This window comes from Helianthus annuus, chromosome 15 (assembly GCF_002127325.2).
Source record: "Helianthus annuus cultivar XRQ/B chromosome 15, HanXRQr2.0-SUNRISE, whole genome shotgun sequence".
NCBI classification, from domain to species: domain Eukaryota; kingdom Viridiplantae; phylum Streptophyta; class Magnoliopsida; order Asterales; family Asteraceae; genus Helianthus; species Helianthus annuus.
The window spans coordinates 15,502,180-15,524,520 of NC_035447.2; the positions used below are offsets into that span (position 1 = coordinate 15,502,180).

A 22,341-nucleotide genomic window follows, 5' to 3' on the forward strand; every position below is an offset into this window, starting at 1 on the left:
AGGATACGAGTTGATTGATATAAAATTTACCGAAATACTGCCCCAAACGACGAAAACGGTGCTTCAATTCGGGTGTTTAAACTTCCAATTAACAAATATCAAGTCGTTTGAAGCACCGTTTCGAGGCAAGTTTTACATAAATTGAATCGTATCCTCGTTCAGATCAAAATCCATAAAACATCGGTTTGTAATTCGGAAAAAAGCTTAACTCCGTTAAGCTATTTTTAACGGTGGACTATTATCGGCCAAAAGTGGACCAGTTCGGATTATTATCGGCCAATAACCGAGTTGGGATTATTATCGGCCAAATTGAGCAAGTTGGGATTATTTAAATCCAATTTGTCTTTTTAAATTAATAAACTGAAATATTGATTTTTAATAAACATAGAGACGAAAAACGTAATTAACTTTGTTTTTTTCCAGACAAATGGTGAATAAATGAATAGTAGGGACGAAAAACGTGACTAACTCTTTATTTATTTTTATTTTAATAACAAAGGCATTATGGTCATTTCAAATAAACTAACAGAATAACTAGATGACGTTAACGAGAGTGGACTGTAATAATTACAAAAGTGAAACAACGGGAACTGCTTTGACAATTTTTAAACTAAAAGTCTGAAATAGTAATTTTTAATAAACATAGAGACGAAAAACATAATTAACTCTGTTTTTTTTCCAGACAAATGGTGAATAAATGAATGGTAACACCGTTATCAAATTCAAACATAAAGAAGAAAAAACTTTTAAAAATAAATAGTTTTGTTTTTTTTTTTTAAATGGGTGTTTATAGTAAAAATATTTATTTACCAAAATGGATGCATTGAAAAATATTTACCAAAACATGAACCTAGTTTCATAATTAATATGAGTATACTTAATATTTCTTAACTAGCCTAAGACCCGCGAGCTTCGCGGGTGGCTAAACACCAACTAAACACATAAAATAATTTAAACGTAGAAGCGTTAAAGTGTGATTTGTTAAACCTAATATTTTGAGATAGTTGAGCACGTCCAAATAGTACATTTACATAATGTTCGTTACAAATTAAGTTTTTGTCAACTAAACCTTCATGATGTTTTCATGATGTCTTCTTTAACTCCACTATCGCATTCATCCTCTGGCATTATCAATTCCAATCAGGACGACTTAGAATTTAAAGCTCTATTGCTAGATTATTAAAAAGAGTTAATTACTGTTTTCGTCCCTCTGGTTTGTCAAAAATCACTATTTCAGTCAATTAGTTTAAAAATTGCGATTTCAGTCCTTGTGGTTTCACTTTCGTAACCATTTCAGTCCACCTCGTAACCATTTCAGTCCCTGTACTTACAGAATAAATGGATTGAAATGGTTACGAAAGTGAAACCACAGGGACTGAAAATGGTCACGAAAGTGAAACCACACGGACTGAAATCGCAATTTTAAACTAATGGACTGAAATAGTGATGTTTAGAGCATTCACATCCAAATAATCAAATTGTGTGTGGTGTTTTTAAAATATAAAAAGTATAAAAAGTGGTTGCCAGTTTACTTACACCTGGATTTACAAAAAAAAAAAGTAAACACTTACCTTGGAATGAAACTGGAAATCATCCTCCTTTACTACAAATGGCTCACCGGTTGTTGAAAACCATCCCTCTATTCCTTAATCACCACAATGGTATGGCTAACAATCACCACCGCCCACAACCACTAACAACTCATCTGCCACCAGATTTTCGCACTCAAACCACCAGCTCCACTCATGCCTCTCTATAAAACAACAATTAAAAAAACACATAACTTCAATACTTTTCCAAATATATGTATTAGTTCATTTACCATAAAAGTTTTAACTTTGTCTCAATCTTAGCATACCAGCAATAACAAAAACTCTATGTCCAATTAATTATTTGCTCTCCTTGTCTTTGGTATCCATGGCCTGCACCCAAAATTCGACACCAATTTAATTATGAAAGCAAAGTAAAGATAAGTAACAAAACAAAAAAATTTATATATATATTAGGTAGGTATGGTGGTCATTTCCCTTAGAACGCTAAAAAACTATTACACTCCTTGTAAGAATTAGGAATCCAAAACGCAAATCGTTACAGTCTTAAACGAAACTCGTTTAGATAGGTTTGGTTCTCTCGGTTTGATATTTTAATCTTCCGGTGTTGGTACTTTCTGGTTCTGTCCCGATGAGCACCCGCAACAATCAGTAGTAGTCAATTTGGTGAGCCAAAATGCCACCTACACATAACAGTTTACATAATCAAACAATTATTCAAATAACATTAATACATAAAGGTCAGCTGGAAAAATTAGAAACAATGCAGCCAACTGGAACAACTAAAAAATGAAGAATTAACTATGTTATTTGGTGTTGCTCTTTTGCCACCGCTACCGAAAAGCTCAATCACCAAAAAATAAGTTTTTTTTTTTTTTTGTCTAATTACCTTATATTACAGTCTTTTAGGCTTTTGAATGCATTTTTTAGCAGCTTAACCATCTGACTGGTTATACCAAGAGTTGAACAAAGATGCCTCTAATGATTTCAGATTTGTAAAAACATAATGCTTAGCAACTTTAACAAAATATAGCAAAAACTAAAATTTAAATTGAAAAAAAAAGCAAACAAAAGCAAACTTACCATAAAATCACCAGCAAGGATAGTGCCCATATGTACTGACTGGCCCATTTCAAGCTCTTAACTGTATATTTGCATCCCGATCAGATGCGATTCCTTTCAAGTAGTTACAAAATGCTGCAAAAAGTTTTCACATTTATATCTTATTATTTTACTTTATAAAGAATACCAAATTAGCAATATGAAATTAGCACTGATTTAAGCATCTCACCAACAACCAGAAGAAATTCTAACTTCACCAGCATTGGATGAACCGTTTTGTTGAAGTTGAGCTGTAAAACCCGCATGCCAAGCAACCCTCATGACCTGCACACTATCTTTATTCCTTCACCAACCACTATCCATTGTGACAATGCCAGTGCTACCTAGATAAACCGATGCATCCATAACAAATGACACCATAACTAAAAAAATCAAAATATCCTAAACGGAAATTAGGGTTTTGGATAACAGAACTAAATTAACATAGCAGACGAAAAGATAATCAAGGATGAAGAATACATGGTTAATCAAAACGGGATAAACTCGATTCCGATTGAGCACAGGGTTAATCAAATCGGGATAAACTCAAAAACGGTTGAATATAAACGCCCATTGTATGTCCCTTAAAACCCATTTATCAAGTTCAATATGAACGCCACTTGTCACGGATACTCTAGGCCTCATAATTCACTAAACGCATAGATCCCCTCAATTATCACAATCCGGGACCTTGGGACATCAAATGTCTTGAACAAATGAAGCTCAAAAGACAATTTTTAACCTTTAAAAAAAGAATTATATATTTCTTTTAGAAAAAATCATGAAATAATAACCAAGTTTTAATAATAGTCACCCATTCTTTTTCTAACTATAAATCGTAAACTTGAAGTAAGCGATAATCAATCTTATTCTTTGTTTTAGAATCGAGCGGAGATAGTGGCAGATAGCGATAGATGTCGATATATATAGACACTTTTGGTATGCAATTTATGAATTATGTAAAGAATTTAGTTGAAATTTTAGAAACAATATACCAACCAACTTAATTTCCACCTAAATACACTTTTTTTCCTCCACTGTAATATATATAAAACATGCGACTTAATACAGTTTGAAAAACATAAAACTTTTCAAACTTAAATTAAATTAAATTAAATTAATTAAATTAAATTAAATTAAATTAAATTAAACTAAACTATATTATTAAATTAAAAATAAAACCTTATGAACAGTGTTTTTAGTCCACATGGCATGTCCTCATTGGCTTCCCTTTTTTCTTCTGCCCCTTTACTCTTATTGTATAGATAGGAATATTGTTCAAGATTTGCCAGATTAGAGTGTATGGTAAATTGGTTCAGTGTTTGTTTAAATTCCACTTCCTCTCATGTTCGATCCATGCCCCCATCTATTTTTTTGGCCCGACTTTTCCTTCTAGAGCGACACACGTGTCGTTTGCCCCACTCCCACATTTTTTTCATTACGTGTTCTGTTCCTGTAAAACCTTCTGCCACACATCAAAATCCACCGCCCCTTCTCACTTCTCCCGTTTCTTCTGATTTTCCACAGACAATGACACTCTTGACCGGTGGTTTTGTTATGATGCGTCGCAGCAACATAAATGATGGTTTCGCAGCGGCGATGACAACGACGGGAAGAATCGATGGCGGTTTTGGGGTACCGTCTACGGCGGCGGCGCAAAGGTGCAACTTTTGCAGATGACTTTTTTGTATAAGGTGATATATCGATGTAGATGGTTGTTGCAGGTCTAGAAAGGCATCGTGATTATGTTATATTGTGAAAAACCTAGGGTTACATTATCATTTTGAGCTGCATAAAGGTGAGTACTTTTCAGTTTTTCATCGGTTTCTTGGAACTTTTTCACTTGGGTCTGATAGATTTATGATTTTGTTTGATTTTGGGTACTTCAAGTTTGTTGCGAAGTTTGAGTCTTGATTATGCTATATTTGAATAACATAAGGTTATAGAACAACAAAAGTGTTTGATTGTTTCAAATTGCCTGCTTAAAATTCTGTCTTAATCACAAACAATCTTTTTGCAGATGATATGTTATTTGCAATCGAGCATGCTTGATTACATGTGTTTATTAAAAAGAAACTAAAAGCCCTAATTTGTATGCACTCTTTTAAGGAAATTTTGGTATTAGATTTGTTAAATGTGGATTGGGCTTCTTAGGAAAAAAAAACTTCTAATTCGTATGCATTTTGTTTATTAATTTTGTTCCAAATAAAATTTCTGAGTTTTTTGGTTTGTTTAACATGAGTTTTATTGTTGCTATGTCGCTGATTGGGTTAACCTTTTAGCGGATTTTGGTTTGTTGGTTTCAATTGAGGTGTTAATTGTAGGTTTTGGGTGATATTTATTCTATTTCCTCGATGTGAATTGAAGTTATAATTTCATTAAGGATTTGGAGAGTCAGCCGGCGCCTCGGGTGATAGCGGCTTTCGATAGTGATTCCGGTAACGATAGAATTTCTACAGAAAGGGTGTGGGTTCGAGTCCTCTTTTGGCTTTTTTTATCCCGTATTTATTTGTGCGACACGTGTTACGATGCGAGAGAGAGGGGGCGGCACCGGCCGTTTTCCGGCGTCCGGTAGCCCAGGCGCCACCTCCGGCGATGGCGGTTAGGGTTCCTTCAAAGTTTCGGTGAACCCTTTTCACTTTGGTTCATCTGAGGAGTCACCAACGGTTAAGTATTTAATTCCGATATTTGTACTCCCTCTATTGGACTTTTGTAGCTTTGTTTTTTTTTATTTCTTTGATTACAGGTGAGAGTGGAATCGAGATGATTAACAGGTTCGATGCGTCCAAGTTTCCGACCCGGTTTGGTGGGCAGATACGTGGGTTTAAGGCTAATGGGTGTATTGATGCTAAGAATGACTGGAGACGTGATGATTGTTTGAGATATTGCATTGTTGCTGGTAAAAAAGCCCTTGAAGATGCTGATCTTGCTGCTGATAAACGCTCCAAGGTTTGCTTTCTTTAATATAATTTTTAAAGGATTTTTTTGTTTGTCATCTTTGGTTCCGGTTGACAATAATTGGTGTTTAAGGTTTGTGTAAATTGGCTACTATATTGTTACTGTTATGTTATTATATAGGATTAGGATGGATGTGAAATTACCTAACTATGTTACCTTTTAGCAAATGATTATTTGATTGTTTAAATGGCGTGTGCTCGAGTGAAAATAGATAACGAATTTGAAGCATACGTGACCATGTGCCTTTGGTAGCAGAGTTTGTGATGCACATAGTCATGCAATAAGGATCATGTGCGAAGTGCAGTAAATTATTTTGTTTGAAAGCAATTTTGAAGTGAATGATGGTTTCTGTAGGCTAGGGATTCGATTCCACGTTTTCAACTGGATTATCTAGGGTTTGAATTGGCAAATTTGAATCTGCTTCTTTGCTTGATTGTGGTTTAAATAGTCGGTTTAGGGTTTGAATCTGCCTAAGATCATCTTTGAAGCTTTATGAGTTACAGTGAAGCTTCTTTATATATTTAAGAAAAAAATCTTCTTTATATTGTTTAGGGCCTCATCGAACTAGATCCAGTAGAGGTTAAGATGGAGTATATAAACTTCAAGAAGTTTGATTTTGTTGAGGGCTATTCAAATCATCCCTATTTAAAATCGAAATCATCATGGTGGCAGGCAAGCTTGGTTTCAACTTTATTTTTATTTTATTTTATTTTTAAATTCTCAAATTCTAATGATTTTTTCTTTATGAAAAATGCAGCCACCAAAAAACTTGGCTAAAAAAATTTCAGAGGAATGGAGGATTCTTGCGAGGGAAGATGATGTAGTGGTGTGGCCAAACTCCAGTAGCGGCGCAACATGAACAGGCCATACCAAGGGTTCCCGGGTTATCTGGCTGACTTCTGGTCAACTTAACACATTTCATTCGAAACTATTATTACCGGCCTGCTTACTGCTCTGCTTAATTAAGTACCATGGTATGTTTTACTACATTACTAATAAAGGTACAAAAAGTACACTTTTTCTTAAATAAGCTTATGATGGGTCTTAATTAGATGATAAAGGTCATGTTTTCACTTTTAGGGATAACTTTTTAGCACTCACTGGTAGGAGAGGTCTTGAAACAACGTCATGTACAATTGAAGAAAATGATTTGTAGAGTTTCTTTTATTTATTTTGAATCATATGCACTAGATTTGTCCACTTTGTCAGACGCCTTTTATCTCCAATGAAGTAATAAACCTACAGTATACTACAAAGTTTTGTGCTTCATTACAACAAGTAGATGGGATATTTGAAATAAAGACAAAGTTCATACAGGGAACTGTTTGAAAGCAATGTAATAATATATAGTAAAGTCACCATTATAAGCTTTTAAAAAGTCCTTTTTTATATATCCTAAAAATTAACTTTTTTTATCTCATCATATCAATCTTTTAATCATCTCCCCATTAATTACTTCCTTTCTCAAAATGCATTTTGACCAATTTGGATAACGGGTCAAAACAGGTTCGGATTTTGGCAGCTCCAGTGGGCATCGAATACCTAATGTGTTCAGGCCTTCATCAAAGCTCAAAGCTGGTCAACGTGACTATTCGGAAGTCGGTGAGTATTTGGGAAGGTAGTAATGAACATTGAACTATTTAAGTATTACATGCAAGTTATTATACAGTTATACTTAGGCATCTTATATTTTGCTATAGGCTATGAAAACGATTAAGATAAAGATGGCAAAAAGAGAAGAGACACATCCAAGTTCTATGATGAAGATTGTGTAGAGTTGCCACTTGGTTAACGTATTGATTGATGCAGCAGAGTTTCTTTTAATTGTTCTTAATAGGTAAATTAAGTAGGATTTCGTTTAATTGTTCTTAAAAGGTAAATTAAGATGCCTCACGTTGGGTTCGTTGGATTTCCTTTTGATTGTTCATAATTTGTAAGCCCCCCGCCGCAACGCGGCGGGAGAAAAACCTAGTGATGTGAATTTACCAACCACTTGTAGCAACAAAAACATTCGAAATTGCAATCATTCAAATTTCAGGTTCTTTATTCATATTTTGATGATAAGGTCAAATTTGCCATTGTTTGTTCGATCTTCAGTCAATCTACATAGCTAATACTCCAATAACTTAAGCAAAATGTCACTAAATAACTAAATAACTTAAGCAAAATGTCACTAAATAACTAAATGAGTGAGTGCAAAATTACAAATAGATAACAACTTACAGGCCAAACATGACGATAACCAGATCCATCCATCAGTTTGAAACAAACTCTTCACCAATTTCACAAAATACGTCGTCGTTTCTGATTAACCTTCGCCGCCATAACCTGCAATGGTTGACACGTCTTCACTAATTTCATAAAAGTACGCCATCGTTTCTGATTCAACTTCATCGCCTTTTTAGATCCGTAATATAAAATGGTTAACCACATTGACATAAAAGGGAAAAAGAAATTAACAAACACTCCCCTAGCTCCCAGTTGGCTTCATACACTACCCTAACGGTTTTGAATTTGAGCTTTTTACAAAGAAAACATTAAACTAAAAAGATTAAAAGATTAAGTGAAGTTACAAATGCATGTGGCGACCTGACCCATGAAATGTCACCTGCAAGCTAACCAAGAATCCAAGCGATAGTCTGACCCGTTAAGAAAATCAAACAACATGGATTTGTAGTGTTTATTTAGATCAACTATGTGACCTGTTTAAACATCCATGAAAGGCTGAAAATCATATAACTTTTAAAAACAGTAAGAATTAACATGCACGTGATGTCTGAAGTTACTTGCCTTGTAAGAATTAACATCGTTATAGCATGCTATTAAGTGCATAGCGTCAGATAATAACCCAACTCTGTCTTTCGTGTGTATCTATATCTTTAGCTCCTATAGCACGAGTACAATCTATGTTAGCCCATAAATTACACCTAACAAACAAAACAAATAAAAAATACATCTGAAAAAGATAATTTTTATCATCCTTACCGCGGAAACTCTTCTCTATATCGCTACTTCAAGAAAATTGTATCACTTTCTGTCTCTCTGCATCTGATTTGAAACGTGATCCATCAATATGTCTGATCCAAAATTCCTAAATACGTAGCCACAAATCTTTATAAGTTTGTGGATTTTGATAAAATAGAATAAAAGGTTTTCAACACGACTAACCATTTGGTATGCTTCAGCCCCATCAGCATAAAAGTTACCATGAAAAACAAAATACCTGAGTTCTGTCAATGTACAAATTGTATCATATAAAACCTTCGGCATGCGTTTGCACCAAATACTAACTGCGGAGTAAATATTACCGTTCCAGCTAACAACATCCAATATGTCTTCTTTTATCGTTTATGGTTCAAGTTCATAATATCTATAAGCAAGCATTATCTGATTAAGCTTTCTGTCGATCAATGTACACCCATTAGAGCTTTTATCGTCTGAACATATTTAACCTTATGAACTTAGAATATATCAAAGCAAAACCCATCAATACATTGCATAAAAGCTCAATTTGCCCTAGATATTTGTAAGAATGGAAAACCCCAAATTGAAATTACAATAATCAATAAAAGTATAAGTATGGCAAACTTACCACTATACTAAAGAATGTAAGCATCTTTGTAACTCTTGAAAAGAAACCAACAAAAAAATGAAATCTTAAAAAAAAAAAACACAAAGTGTATAAAATTACTCTAAACAAACACAATTCATATCCATAGTATCACATAAATATACTGATTCACTCGGATTCCATTATAAACCAATTCCACCTAAATTTCAACTCAAAATAACTTAAAATAACGAAACAAAACCAGATCCAACAACAATAATCAATAATAACATCCATACTATTCAACCAAATCTGAAAACTAACCTTATCACCACCATCTCCACAGTACAAACCCACCAACACGCACGAACCCGGGTCCATATTCTGGCCATTTTCGTTCATCATTCTAAAAAGAAAAGATATAAAAGTGAAAATTTAGTGGTGTTAGGGTTTGAAAGGTTTGTTTGTATCTTGGAAAAAGAATAATCCAAACAAAAGGGAAAAATCTGTTAAAAATGAAAATATGTGTAATTTATGTAAAACATACACAAAACAAAGATTAACATATACAATCAGATGATGATTGAAATCTCGAGTAAACGTAAATCAGTAAATATCGATGTAAAAAGAGTAAACTTACATGGATTAGCATTCGACTGGTTCCAATTGAGGGTTTATTTAGGGTTTATGATAATCGCTTTGATGAGAATCGGCTGGTATAGATGTAGAGTTTTTGAAAGGAATCAGAGATAGATGGGATCTGAATCTGAATCATAGATACATGAGAATCGACTCGCTGAGAATTAGGCTTTGTGAAAGCTTCAAGTGATACCTTTAATTCAGTTTCGATCGAATCATGTAGAATTGTTTCATATAGAAGAATGTGATGGTGGAGAGTGGTAAGCGGCGGTAGATGATTTAGGGTTTTTTGAGAAAACGTGAGAACTGAGAATGTGAGAGAGGAGATTAAAAGAAAAGAGTTTGGCGCTTAAGGTGAATTACCTTGATTAAGAGGGTGTCCACATCATCAAAATGATTGGCTAAGAATAGCCCATGTGGCCTAAGAGAATTCATTTAGTATAATAGATAGATATCTATACTATATAATAAAAGAAACCATTTAGGGGACACATGTCATCATATTAGGCTATGTCTTATAGATAATAAACTAAAATTAAAATTATATAACTCATGCTAATAGATAAACTAAAATTTATTTTCATTAATAAACCGGTCGTAAAGCTATTTAAAGTTTTTGTGACTGTTTTATTTTAGTCACAAAAGATAAGAAAGAATACAGAATGTAAGTTTAGTACAATTTATAACCACTCCCAAGGAATTAAATAAATTTATATAATCTTAAAGAGAATGGTCGGTGGCTGTCACATCAAAGCCACCGACCCATTCTTTTATATATATTATAGTAACCTGAGAGTTTGTAACAAAATGAGAGATGGATGTATTGGTTAAGGCTTTGCTTATGTAACCAATAGACCCAAGTACGATTCTTTTCTACTACATTTTTTTTTGTGATCTATTTTTTGTTCATTTAGTAGTCTCAATACCTTTTCCTTTTTCTATTCTATTGTTCTTTTATTCAGCACGTCTTCTCAACTTTTTTTCCTTTTCTATTTTCTTTTATTTTTGTTTTGTTTCTTTATTTTTTTTTTCTGTATACATTTGTTTATTTATCTTTTCTTTTCCTGTATACATGCAAATAATAAATATATCTACCTATGAATGAATATAGATGAATATATGTAGGTATGTATTTAGATATTTGTTTCGTGTACGACTATCCACTTTCTAATCCGTATTTTCATTATTTAGCTTTAAAAAAAAACTATAGTTTCACATGGTTATTTTTAAGTACGTGTCGTTATAAGTTCACGTTTCGACGTAACTTTTCTCATGTATTTTTTCAGAAACAAGTCGGGGCAATATAATGCGTTTCATGTTTATTTTTATGGGTGACTATAAATTTATGTTTCAGTAAACGATATAAATTCACGTTTCGACATAATTTTTTTCGGAAACAACTCTGGTTAAGTATAATACGTTTTCATGCTTATTTTTACGTACGATTTTGGTTGGTCTATATTTTGACGTAAATTATGTTTGGAAACAAGTCTGACTCTGGTCATTCGACAGTATAAATTCGAGTCACTGATTGTTGATGTTGATAGGTCTTGATTCAAATATAAGGATGATGTAGTGCTTATATAGGTTATAGAGAGTTAGATCGGATACGTCGAAACACACGTTTTCATATGATTAACGCATCACATAACGTGTCCTTAACTATAAACAACTAAGTCGTTGCCGCCGCAATGCGCGGCCTATGGCAAGAATCTAGTAATACATTAAAATTAAAATTAAGTGTTGGTCACAAATTGATGAAAAAAATTATATTCTATTACAAACTCTATTTTATTTCATTCCTGATTTTGTGAAAGAAAAGATAAGTAAATATTATATCAAACGCTCACAGTCAGTGGCGAAGCTTGACCCGAATGGCCGGGGGGGTCGAAAACGTATATACCAAAAAATTTCTATGGAACCGGGGGGTCGAAAACGTATATACCCAAAAATTTCTAAACGAAAACTACATATATAACACTACTAAGCGAAAGGGTCGGGTGCCCCTCCCCGCCCCTTCTATACTTCGCCAATGCTCACAATCATGATTCACTATTGAAATTATACCTTATAAATTATTCTATATCTATACTACCATATAATAAAAGAAATCAAATGGTGGACGTGTGACACTTTTTATGAATTTCCCGTCTAAAATGTATTTTTCCCATTTGTCCCTACTTAATTGTTCAAATTCGAATAATTATGATAAGTATCAATTTCAATTTACATAAGTAACTAAATTTATATAACATATGTTAGAAATATTTTTTTTATTAATTTTATATATCAGATAATATTGAAAGTTATATACAATTTGATTAATAAATTAAGTAATAAAATCGATATAATAATTTTTAATTAATGAAAAGAAAAATAAATAATATATTAATACAAAGTTTGGTTTTCGTGATTGATAATTTGGTTTATTTAAAAAATTAGTATATGAAATTACATTTATTCAACCTATTTATTACACGGGGTTCTAACCTAGTATATTAATAAAACACTAAAAAATATGTTAATAAAAACAGGAAAAATAAAACAAAAGCAGAAGTAATTGACACGGTCAGCCACGAAATTTGACCAATAAAATTGAAACAAATAACTTGAATTCCCATTACTTTTTTTAGTCAATCATTCCCATTACAAAATTTGACCAAGTAATCAAACTACAACTCTTTTTTTGTCAATCTAGAAAGGAATATTAAAACCATCATATTCTCATATCAATGCTATTACTGTAATCCAAACTCCATCGAGTTTCATTTTTACAACACATCATGTTAATGGTACCCAAAAACTCATATTTCATTTTTGTCTTGGTGATCATCCTAAATTGTATCACCCTTTGTGTGTCTCAAGATATTCTATCCCCTATAATATGCGATGGTAACGCGAATTTCACTATAAATAGTACGTACCAAAATAATCTTGATGACGCTTTGTCGTCTTTGACGTCTGATACCAGCATCAGATACGGGTTCTACAACCGGTCTGTTGGTCAAACCCCTGATCAAGCCAATGTGATCGCGCTATGTAGAGGTGACGTTGAGCCAGCTGACTGTCGGGGGTGCATAAATGAAGCTAGTTCAAGAATACGAGATACTTGCCCAAACCAAAAGGGTGCAGTTGGTTGGTATATTGATACATGTATGTTAAGGTACTGTAATGTGACCATTTTGGGAACTAATCCAGACACTAGTCGTATACGCGAATTGATTAACATTAGTAACGCGACCAACGTGGACCAGTTTAACCAAGCGCTCAACCAGCTGTTGGATCAACTTAGAACTGAAGCTTCAAGTGGTGGATCACTTCGTAAATACGCAACAAACAGCACGAACGGACCTGGGACGACAAGGATCTTTGGGTACATGCAGTGTACACCGGACTTATCAGAAAATCAGTGTTATAGTTGCTTGGATAGTGCAGCTGATGTAAGAATAAATAAATAACATATTTATTTATATATGGCCATTATAATCATTTACATTATATGGATCAAAATATATAACAATCCATTAAATAATTAGTTGGTAATTGTTGATGGGCCTTATTACCATTATTAACTAATTAGGGTTTCCTCCTGGGTGCTTATATAAGGAGACTTATGTGGAGGTTAAGGGGTTACTCAGTTACACAATCAGACACCCTATTAGCCATAACATCATAATGTTCGACCTCCCTCTCCTACAGCCGATACCCTTTTCGTTTTTCTTAGTCACCATCATTAGATTGCACCCTAAGGAGGAACCAGACCAAAAACTGACAACTATGTCAAACACTATTGCTGCATCTACATCTGGATTCTCTACTGGCCTGTACTGATGCAATCAAAGGTATGTTTTCATGTTTTCCTTCATGTATAAACAGAACTGAACCAACATGTGGTATCAGAGCATATGTTGATTAGTCAGTTCTGTTCTTGTATCCATAATTCTGGGATTGAAACTTGGAAAACGGAATTTTTTGAAACCTTATGAACATAACAGCCGATTTCGAGTCATGGAGATCGACTCGAGATCTCTGTTTTCGGGAAAAGATTAATTATTTGTTCACCGAATTAACTGGATTATTTTTTTTTTAACCGAAATCTATTTAGAAAAACTAATAAAATTCAGGTTTCGGGTTCCAGAATTTATGTTTTATGTTTTAGGGTTCATCATGTTCTTGAGAAAATTCGAAGTATTCTGTTATGTTTTGGAATGATTTAGGATTAATGGGTGTTTTTTCCATGTTTGATCTAATTTTATCTTTTAATTTTTATTCGAAACTGTTATTAGATAAACAGTTATTATTTTCGAAATATGTTGATAAAATTAGATCACTTTAAAACAGGAAATAATATCCCATAATCCCTTAATTTCGAATTTTCGGTTATGATATCATAATTAACAGCTGTGACAGGAAGTTTCGAGATCATCAGGTTGCGACTCGAGACCGTAGTTGCGACTCGCAACCATAACGTCATTACTCGAGACCGTAGTTGCGACTCGCAACCATAACGTCATTACTCGAGACCGTAGTTGCGACTCGCAACCATAACGTCATTACTCGAGACCGTAGTTGCGACTCGCAACCATAACGTCATTACTCGAGACCGTAGTTGCGACTCGCAACCATAACGTCATTACTCGAGACCATAAGGTTGCGACTCGAGACCGTGGTTGCGACTCGAGACCTCATCATGACTCGAGATCTCATAAGATATAGTAGTCGAGACCATGGTTCCGACTCGTGACAACAAGGTTGCGACTCGAGACCTCATAACTGACTCGAGATCTCATAACTCAGTCGAAACCTGACTCGAAACCTCATTATTTTAGGCTGTTTAATGTGAACTAAGATTTAGCTCGGGGCTCCGCCCCGAACCCCGTGCGGGGGCACGCTGTCCCCCTGCAAACCCCCGGCAAACTCACCGCGGAGTTCGACCCGCGCTAACGAGTGATTTGCTATTAAATGATTGGTTTTTGTAATTATTTAGTTAATTAATGAGGATCAAATAATGTTTTACAAAACCAAAATGGCTTAACTTGAATGAGTTTTTGATATATCATTTCTGGCCAAAGCTGACTTGATACATCTACTTATCGTTCAAGTATTACGAAAGCTATGTTAAGTATGCATCATAAGCATGAATGTTTTAATATCTGGCCAAAGCTGATTTAATTCATTCATAGATGGCATACTTAACAAGTGCATAACTAAAGTGATTGTCTCAATTTCTGGCCAAAGCTGATTTGTTACAACCACTTGGCACACATGCTTAAATGATTACACTTCTGGCCAAAGCTGTTTTGTCTTCGTTTAAGTAGAATTTTAAGTAGTCTATTATTTTGATGTTAGTAATAGACGTATCACAATCTCTTCACATAATGATCCTTATATTAATGATCCTCAATTAATTTTTTGTGATCATTTTGTCTGCCTTATTCTTAGTACCCATAATTTTACTCACCATAATTTTCTTCTATAAATCTCATCCACTCTAATTACTAAACCTAAAATGTTTGCTTTATTTAAAGTTTCTATAAGAATTAGCTCTTAAATTAAATACTTGATTATCTCTTAAGACACGATAATCCTATTGCTCTCTTCTGATAAGGCACTACAGAAGAAAAGTAGAGCGTGATGATTAGGATAAATCGAACATGATGTCTCTTATGATAATCAAGAACTCTCTTACATAATGCTATCACTAAAAGGTTATTCCAGATTAAGTCTTTCCTAAGACTAATCTATAATTGTGGAATAATCACAAGAACTCCTAAGGTGCATGTCTTCATTTAACTAATTATAAATTTTAAGCTAAGTGGTATATGTGAATACACAACAATGTACAATACCATGACCCATAAAGTTAAGGGTTTACGCATGGAAATAAGTACATTTTCCAGTACATTACATACTAAGTTTTCATTTGTACATTTTGATGCATTATAAATCAGCTATAACACTCAAAAGTACCAAAGTATAACGAGTGTGTTGATAAGCAACATATGTACATAGAAATAAATGTTTGAAACTGGAAAATAAGATGTTATTCACCTTACAACCACTAAAACCTTAAGAGAGGATTGTTCTAAGGTCCATAGACAAATTACAAGTGCTAATCCCAACGTTAAGGTTCTTCAAGGGAAAAATCTCACTGCATAATTATGTCATTAGACTAGGCATAAGCAACGAGACTATCCATTATTCTAAAGAACAGTTGGATAAATTAATTAGATAGTAACTTCCTAATGATATTTAAGTCTGATAATTTTAATATTCCAATTAACACATGATTAGTTGACTCTAGTTCCATACGTTTCCTTACCAGAACTCGACAAATAACTAACACGAGAGTTAGTGACAAAATTAAATGTTAAGGCTATAAGAGCCATAATAAGCAGTCTTCAAACAACGCTTTTCGATACCTTATATATTCTGATTAATATAGTATCATAATTAAGCAATGTTATGAAGATTGTGAGGTTTGCATAGTCAACATAAAGTCACACTTACCTTAAACTCTCCTCTTATTTGTTCTAAATATCTGGTTAGAAACATTATTAAGATGAAACTAGATGATACCTTATTTTTCACAACTTTTGTCATCATGCTAATGAGAATTTGACAAAAGGAAAATGAGACTTATAAATTTCATCCATTAGAACCAAAATTCATGAGAAATCATGACATGGTTAATGAGGATGATTTTTCCATCTAATCTCATTTTAAGTGATTTTAAATCATGACGTTAAAGCCCTAAAATATGACTTGGCTTAAGGAATAAGCATGGGTCCATCATAAGTCATTCATTGACATTCGTGGAACTTATTCCAAATGGAATATTCAGACATAATTCATTTATCATTGAACAGACTATCAACTTGTATCTAAACTTTTGTCGCATATGGCACACGATCTTAGAAGAAATCTATTCATATATATACTTAATAAGATTTCTATTAGATATGTCCCTAAAGTTTCTTATGAAATCTGGACATTAAAGAAACTTCTCTTGTAGCATTCTAGAGATATTAAAGATTAGTGGGAGCATTAAGTGTCTTAATAATAACTTGCAATAGTTGCAAGAGGTGGGGGAGTGAATCTTTTAAATTTACACCTCTTGTACAAGACATTGCTCCATCACGACACTGTTCTATCAAACCTTATCTCCTTAAATCTAATGCTACTCTTACAAAAGTTTCATTGTTGCTTAATTGTGGGCACATTTAGATTTCTTGCCTAAACTAACATAATCCTCAACAAGAGAAACTACAACGACTAACGTCATTAACTTGTTTCTCTATTAGAATTTGTTGGTCGTTACACATTGACCCTACGCATGCTGAGTTCCTAAAGATTTCTAAGCTCGGTGGGAGCAGTCAAAGTCCTTATCATGTTTTGCAAGGAATACAAGAGGTGGGGGGAAGAGTGTCATTAAATTTCACTCCGAATTTAACTCCGATTACACCTCTTGTATACCATACTGCACCAACCCTTACAACTTAGAATGAAAATGATAGCAACCTAACCAAGAGCTAATCCATAAAACTGAAACTTCTAACAAACCCAATAATCAACTCAGGAGGTCATCTAGGTTTAAAAGCCTACTAACTTTGATGATTACATAACCTCCCTAATTGAAGTTGAAATGGATTTTGGAAAAGTTTACTGGTCCAATCTCTTCTAATTAAGCCATTAGCGTCAATCAATCTTCTGAATGGAATAAAACTGTTTTCTAGTAAAACTGATTTTATGAGTTCTTATAACGTTTGAGATTTGATTGAATTACCTAAGAGTGTTCATAACTAAATCAAATCCTAATATAAGCGTTAAGACACAAAGAGGCATGATTGGTTGTCAAGGTTTGTACTCGGGAAGAGATAAATTATTAAAGAATCTTTATTACATATCTAACAAAAGATTTCTTTGAGGATCATCACTGTTCTAGTAGCTTATAATAGTTTTAAGCTACATTAGATGAACATTAAAACGATTTTCCCTAATAAATGGCTGACACATTTACATGTTCATTAGATAACAACCTAAAGTTTTAAACTGAAGGTTAAAGAACGCTTTATTTGTAAGCCAATAATATCCATGTATGGGTTAATGCAAACATTATAATGTGATGAAAAGCTAACGTAATTATTTTCATCAAGAATCAAGTGGATTAATGAACCTACCTCAAAATGAGTGGGAGCAACTAAGATAAACTTGTCTATATAGATGACATTCTTTTGACAAGTATATGTTACATAAGTCAAAGCATTGTTAACACAAACTTTGATATAATAGATCTCAGAGATGTCTCTTATGTAATAGATATCATAACATACCGAGATAGACCCAATGGGACATTCGTTTCGTTCCATAAGTTTAACATTAAATGGGTCCTTACATATGTAACAATCAATATTGCTCTCCTTTAAGAGGATAATAGGATAAATGATATTATTTATTTACGCTTCATTAATTGGAAGCCTTATGTAAGTTTAAGTCTATACTCGTTTAGATATTACTCACATTGCAACACACTAGATATGTCTAGATTAATGTGTAGCATCTAATGGAGTATTACAATATCTTTAAAAGAAACGAGAGACTACAATTTAAAGAAGAAGTGAGAATTAAAACCGGTTTATTACTCTAACTTTGAGATATTCAAAGATGATAAAATGTAATTTCGGGTATATCTTTATGTCAGCAGACAAAACCTATTTCATGGAGGAGTCATAATGCACTGATATTAACAACCTAAGTTATAAAGACATAATATAGTCACTAAATGTTGTTGGAAATTTATCAGTGGACTCATAAGTTTATTAACTCCATATAATTAATGTTTTGAAGAATTAGTGTGATAAAGTCAGCTACCATAACTCCTTGAACAGTAACAGTTCAAGAGGTGCTGCATTAAGTTTCGATACGCAATTAATTATTCGTTTATGAACGAATTGAGGAAACTAAGTTTTGTATCGAATACATTCATGATATGCTTAAGGATCCTATAACTAAAGGGCTATTACCCATAAGTCTTATTAAGAGAGCTCATAGACGGGTATTAATTAATAGTCGTGCGCAATTGCATATCGTACTATGAATGACTAAGTATTAGTTAATTTTCCTCATCAGTTTGATTTTGTATGTCTCTAAGAATATGTCAAGCTAGCATAATGGCATATAGACAAATATAGTTACAAATCAAACAAAGGGCTTACGCGTATTTTGATCATAACGATTAGGTTTTAAATTAAGGCTATAGTATGATTAATGGGGGTCCTGAGTCGCATAATGATTCAACGGCTGTATTTTTCTGCTATAGTACTTGTTTAAGGCCAAAATGAGTGTTAACTCCTGATCAGGCTTATCTAACACTCATAGTAAATGATTACTCGGCCAAGTGGGAGAATGTAAGAATAAATAAATAACATATTTATTTATATATGGCCATTATAATCATTTACATTATATGGATCAAAATATATAACAATCCATTAAATAATTAGTTGGTAATTGTTGATGGGCCTTATTACCATTATTAACTAATTAGGGTTTCCTCCTGGGTGCTTATATAAGGAGACTTATGTGGAGGTTAAGGGGTTACTCAGTTACACAATCAGACACCCTATTAGCCATAACATCATAATGTTCGACCTCCCTCTCCTACAGCCGATACCCTTTTCGTTTTTCTTAGTCACCATCATTAGATTGCACCCTAAGGAGGAACCAGACCAAAAACTGACAACTATGTCAAACACTATTGCTGCATCTACATCTGGATTCTCTACTGGCCTGTACTGATGCAATCAAAGGTATGTTTTCATGTTTTCCTTCATGTATAAACAGAACTGAACCAACAGCTGATGCTATTGATAAAGGTCGCCGTGGAGCAAGGGTTTATTATCCTAGTTGCACTGTTAGATATGAAAGTTCAAGGTTTCTTAATGATACGGTAGATCTTGCACCACCATCCCCGCCGCCAACACAGTCATCCCCACCACCACCACCACCACCACCATCACCTTCAGGTAAACATCTGTTAGATACACTTGACTTGAACTATGCTACATGAACTTCACTAATATTTTATGAGATTTTCAGGCAGCAGTAGTAACACTACAATTGTTGTAGTCATCGCTGTCGTTGCAACACTAAGTCTTGTGATACTTGTGGTGTTTTTCGTTTGTGTGTTCATGAGAAGAAAAAGAAAGCATGAAGCACGTCAACCGGACAGCTTAGGTGAGTGTTTTGTTTAGTCTATCTTACTTTCTTGATAAAAATTTATGTTTTCGAATTCTTAATAATGTCCGTGACAATAAGTCTAGTTTACGAGGAAGGAGATGCCAACGAAATTAGTACAGCTGAATCGTTGCAATATAGCTTCGGTATAATCAAAGCAGCAACAAATGATTTCTCAGAGAACAATAAGCTCGGTCAAGGTGGTTTTGGTTTGGTTTATAAGGTAAACAAGACACTAGAAATTAGTTAACATATGTGAAACGGTTTTATTAAGGATTACGGAGACCAATAACATCTTTGGACCTAAAATTCTCAGGGTAAGTTACAAAACGGACAAGAAATAGCAGTGAAGAGGTTGTCGAGGGATTCAGGGCAAGGGGAACAAGAATTCAAGAATGAGGTTTTGTTACTTGCGAGGCTGCAACACAGGAACTTGGTTCGGCTTCTAGGATTTAGCCTACAAGGGTCCGAACGACTTTTGATGTATGAGTTTGTACAAAATGCAAGTCTAGATAAATTTATATTCGGTAAGTTAACTCCCCATAAAAGTATTCTGTAGAAAGAATAATAATGAATTTGTATCAATATTCTTTCGATAATATGCTAATTGTTGATGTTAAATGTTTAGATCCAACAAAGCGTGTGGTTCTTGATTGGGAAAGAAGATACAAAATTTTAGGAGGTGTTGCGAAGGGCCTTTTGTATCTACACGAGGATTCACGACTAAAGATAATTCATCGAGACCTAAAAGCTAGTAACATTTTGTTGGATTCCCAGATGATTCCGAAAATCGCAGATTTTGGTATGGCAAGGTTGTTCACACCCGAAGAAACCCAAGCTAACACTAGTCGAATCGTTGGAACATAGTAAGTCTCCCTAAAAAAAATGGATATTTTGCTTTTCAATAATCTTGTGAGTTATTCTTTAGAAATGTCGTACCATGTGTAGTAATTGACAAGTATTTTTTTGGTACTAGTGGATACATGGCACCTGAGTACGCAATGCACGGTCAATTTTCAGTAAAATCAGACGTGTTCAGTTTTGGTGTATTGGTACTTGAAATTGTAACTGGGCAGAAGAACCACACTTTCCAGAACGGGGTGGTGATTGAAGATCTTCTTAGTCATGTAAATTTTTTTATTTACTTTATGTTCCAATATATAATTTTGAAAGTTTACAACTTTACATTGAATTCCCATATTGCAATTCCTTGTTTCTAGGCATGGAAAAGCTGGAGAGATGGGACGGCCTCAAGTTTAATCGATCCTGTATTGAGAGACGGATCCAATTCCCTACGTGATATGATTCGATGCATCCACATTGGTCTATTATGTGTTCAAGAAGATTTAAATGAGAGACCAACTATGGCTTCAGTTGTTCTCATGCTTAGTAGCTTATCTCTAACCCTCCCGGTCCCTTCAGAGCCTGCCTTTTTTGTGCACACGAACACAAACACGAATCCTGAAAACCCCTTGTTTGTAGAGTACACTTCAAGTACTAGTCATCCTAATCAATTGAAAAGTAAATCAAGATCTTCACAACGGTCTGTAGCAAGTGATATTTCTATAAACGACCTAACTCTCAATAGATGAATTGTTATGGTTATTCTTTGGGATCAAAGTTATATTTAATATTTGCTATTGAGACAATTATTCATGTTTTGAACTGTGGGTTGTATCTTTTATTTCTGTATATATGTTTGGAATGCATAATTTTAGGTGTGGCATTTCCTATAACTTTTATTCATCCCTGTTATAGCTTTACTAGTTTCTGTTTAGTTTACCTAATGGCAAAAACTGAGGTTCGCGTCCAAATTATTCAATAAAACTAATCCAAACAAGTCCAGGAAACAACGACTGGGTTGACCCACAGCAATTTTGTTTTCTTTCCTCTAAGAATCAATCACTAGTGTATTATATATTCTTGCAGCAATATTCACATTTAGGGAAGATAATGTTCAAGAATTTAACCAACTATACATATTGAAAACGAAGAGTATGACAGAAAACTTACGAGAGACGAATGTCAACAGGAACGAAGGTCTGGCAAACTAACAATGAGCGCTATCGCCGATCTGCTATCGGAGATAATAGCGAACGAACTTGTAACTGTCACGACATTGGTATTAACTGTTTTTTATACACATTGTCTTAAATTTCATTTTTTTACATCTTTATTCCTTCAACTATTCATGGTTAAAAACTATGTTAACGGATAATACTTAGGCTGGCATAACTACGTTATATACGACACAAGAAGACACACGACACACTAACTAACCATGTCAATTTTTCAAAGCACGAAAAC

General features: G+C 33.8%; 1 protein-coding gene and 2 long non-coding RNA genes across 8 annotated transcripts; 2 read left to right on the forward strand and 1 right to left on the reverse strand.

Annotated features, from left to right (window-relative positions):
• Nucleotides 1-959: 959 nt before the first annotated feature.
• On the reverse strand, nt 960-10,152 carry LOC110910880. 5 transcript variants are annotated; one of them, XR_004881724.1, is made up of 11 exons: nt 9,800-10,152; nt 9,484-9,565; nt 8,918-9,009; nt 8,778-8,839; nt 8,595-8,700; nt 7,833-8,495; nt 2,842-2,995; nt 2,634-2,747; nt 1,859-2,233; nt 1,572-1,753; nt 960-1,121 (listed from the first exon to the last, which is right to left on the reverse strand). It is a non-coding gene; the product is annotated as an uncharacterized LOC110910880 (long non-coding RNA). The 5 variants fall into 5 exon arrangements; XR_004881725.1 differs by having other exon boundaries at nt 7,833-7,937; nt 8,218-8,495; nt 8,778-9,009; XR_004881723.1 differs by having other exon boundaries at nt 7,833-7,937; nt 8,183-8,495; nt 8,778-9,009.
• On the forward strand, nt 3,947-7,659 carry LOC110910879. Of its 2 annotated transcripts, XR_002576540.2 has the most exons (6): nt 3,947-4,312; nt 4,376-4,449; nt 4,976-5,600; nt 6,367-6,583; nt 7,116-7,227; nt 7,310-7,659. It is a non-coding gene; the product is annotated as an uncharacterized LOC110910879 (long non-coding RNA). The 2 variants fall into 2 exon arrangements; XR_002576539.2 differs by having other exon boundaries at nt 3,947-4,449.
• Nucleotides 10,153-12,545: 2,393 nt separating the features above from the next.
• Nucleotides 12,546-21,626, forward strand: LOC110913353 (cysteine-rich receptor-like protein kinase 15). Its single transcript, XM_035984257.1, has 9 exons — nt 12,546-13,238; nt 14,209-14,243; nt 19,642-19,823; nt 19,897-20,034; nt 20,121-20,257; nt 20,351-20,561; nt 20,663-20,900; nt 21,011-21,161; nt 21,255-21,626. Exons 1-9 carry the CDS (start codon nt 12,582-12,584, stop codon nt 21,624-21,626), a joined length of 2,121 nt encoding a protein of 706 aa, XP_035840150.1. The 5' UTR covers nt 12,546-12,581.
• The last annotated feature ends 715 nt before the right edge of the window (nt 21,627-22,341 follow it).

Excerpts from the sequence above, each read along its gene's own strand:
- LOC110913353 (XM_035984257.1), top strand. The coding sequence starts at position 12,582 with ATGTTAATGGTACCCAAAAACTCATATTTCATTTTTGTCTTGGTGATC. Across the intron at positions 14,244-19,641 it reads TCAGGTTGCGACTCGAGACC|AACTGAACCAACAGCTGATG; the intron begins GTAGTTGCGACT and ends ATGTATAAACAG. Across the intron at positions 20,035-20,120 it reads ACGTCAACCGGACAGCTTAG|TTTACGAGGAAGGAGATGCC; the intron begins GTGAGTGTTTTG and ends CAATAAGTCTAG.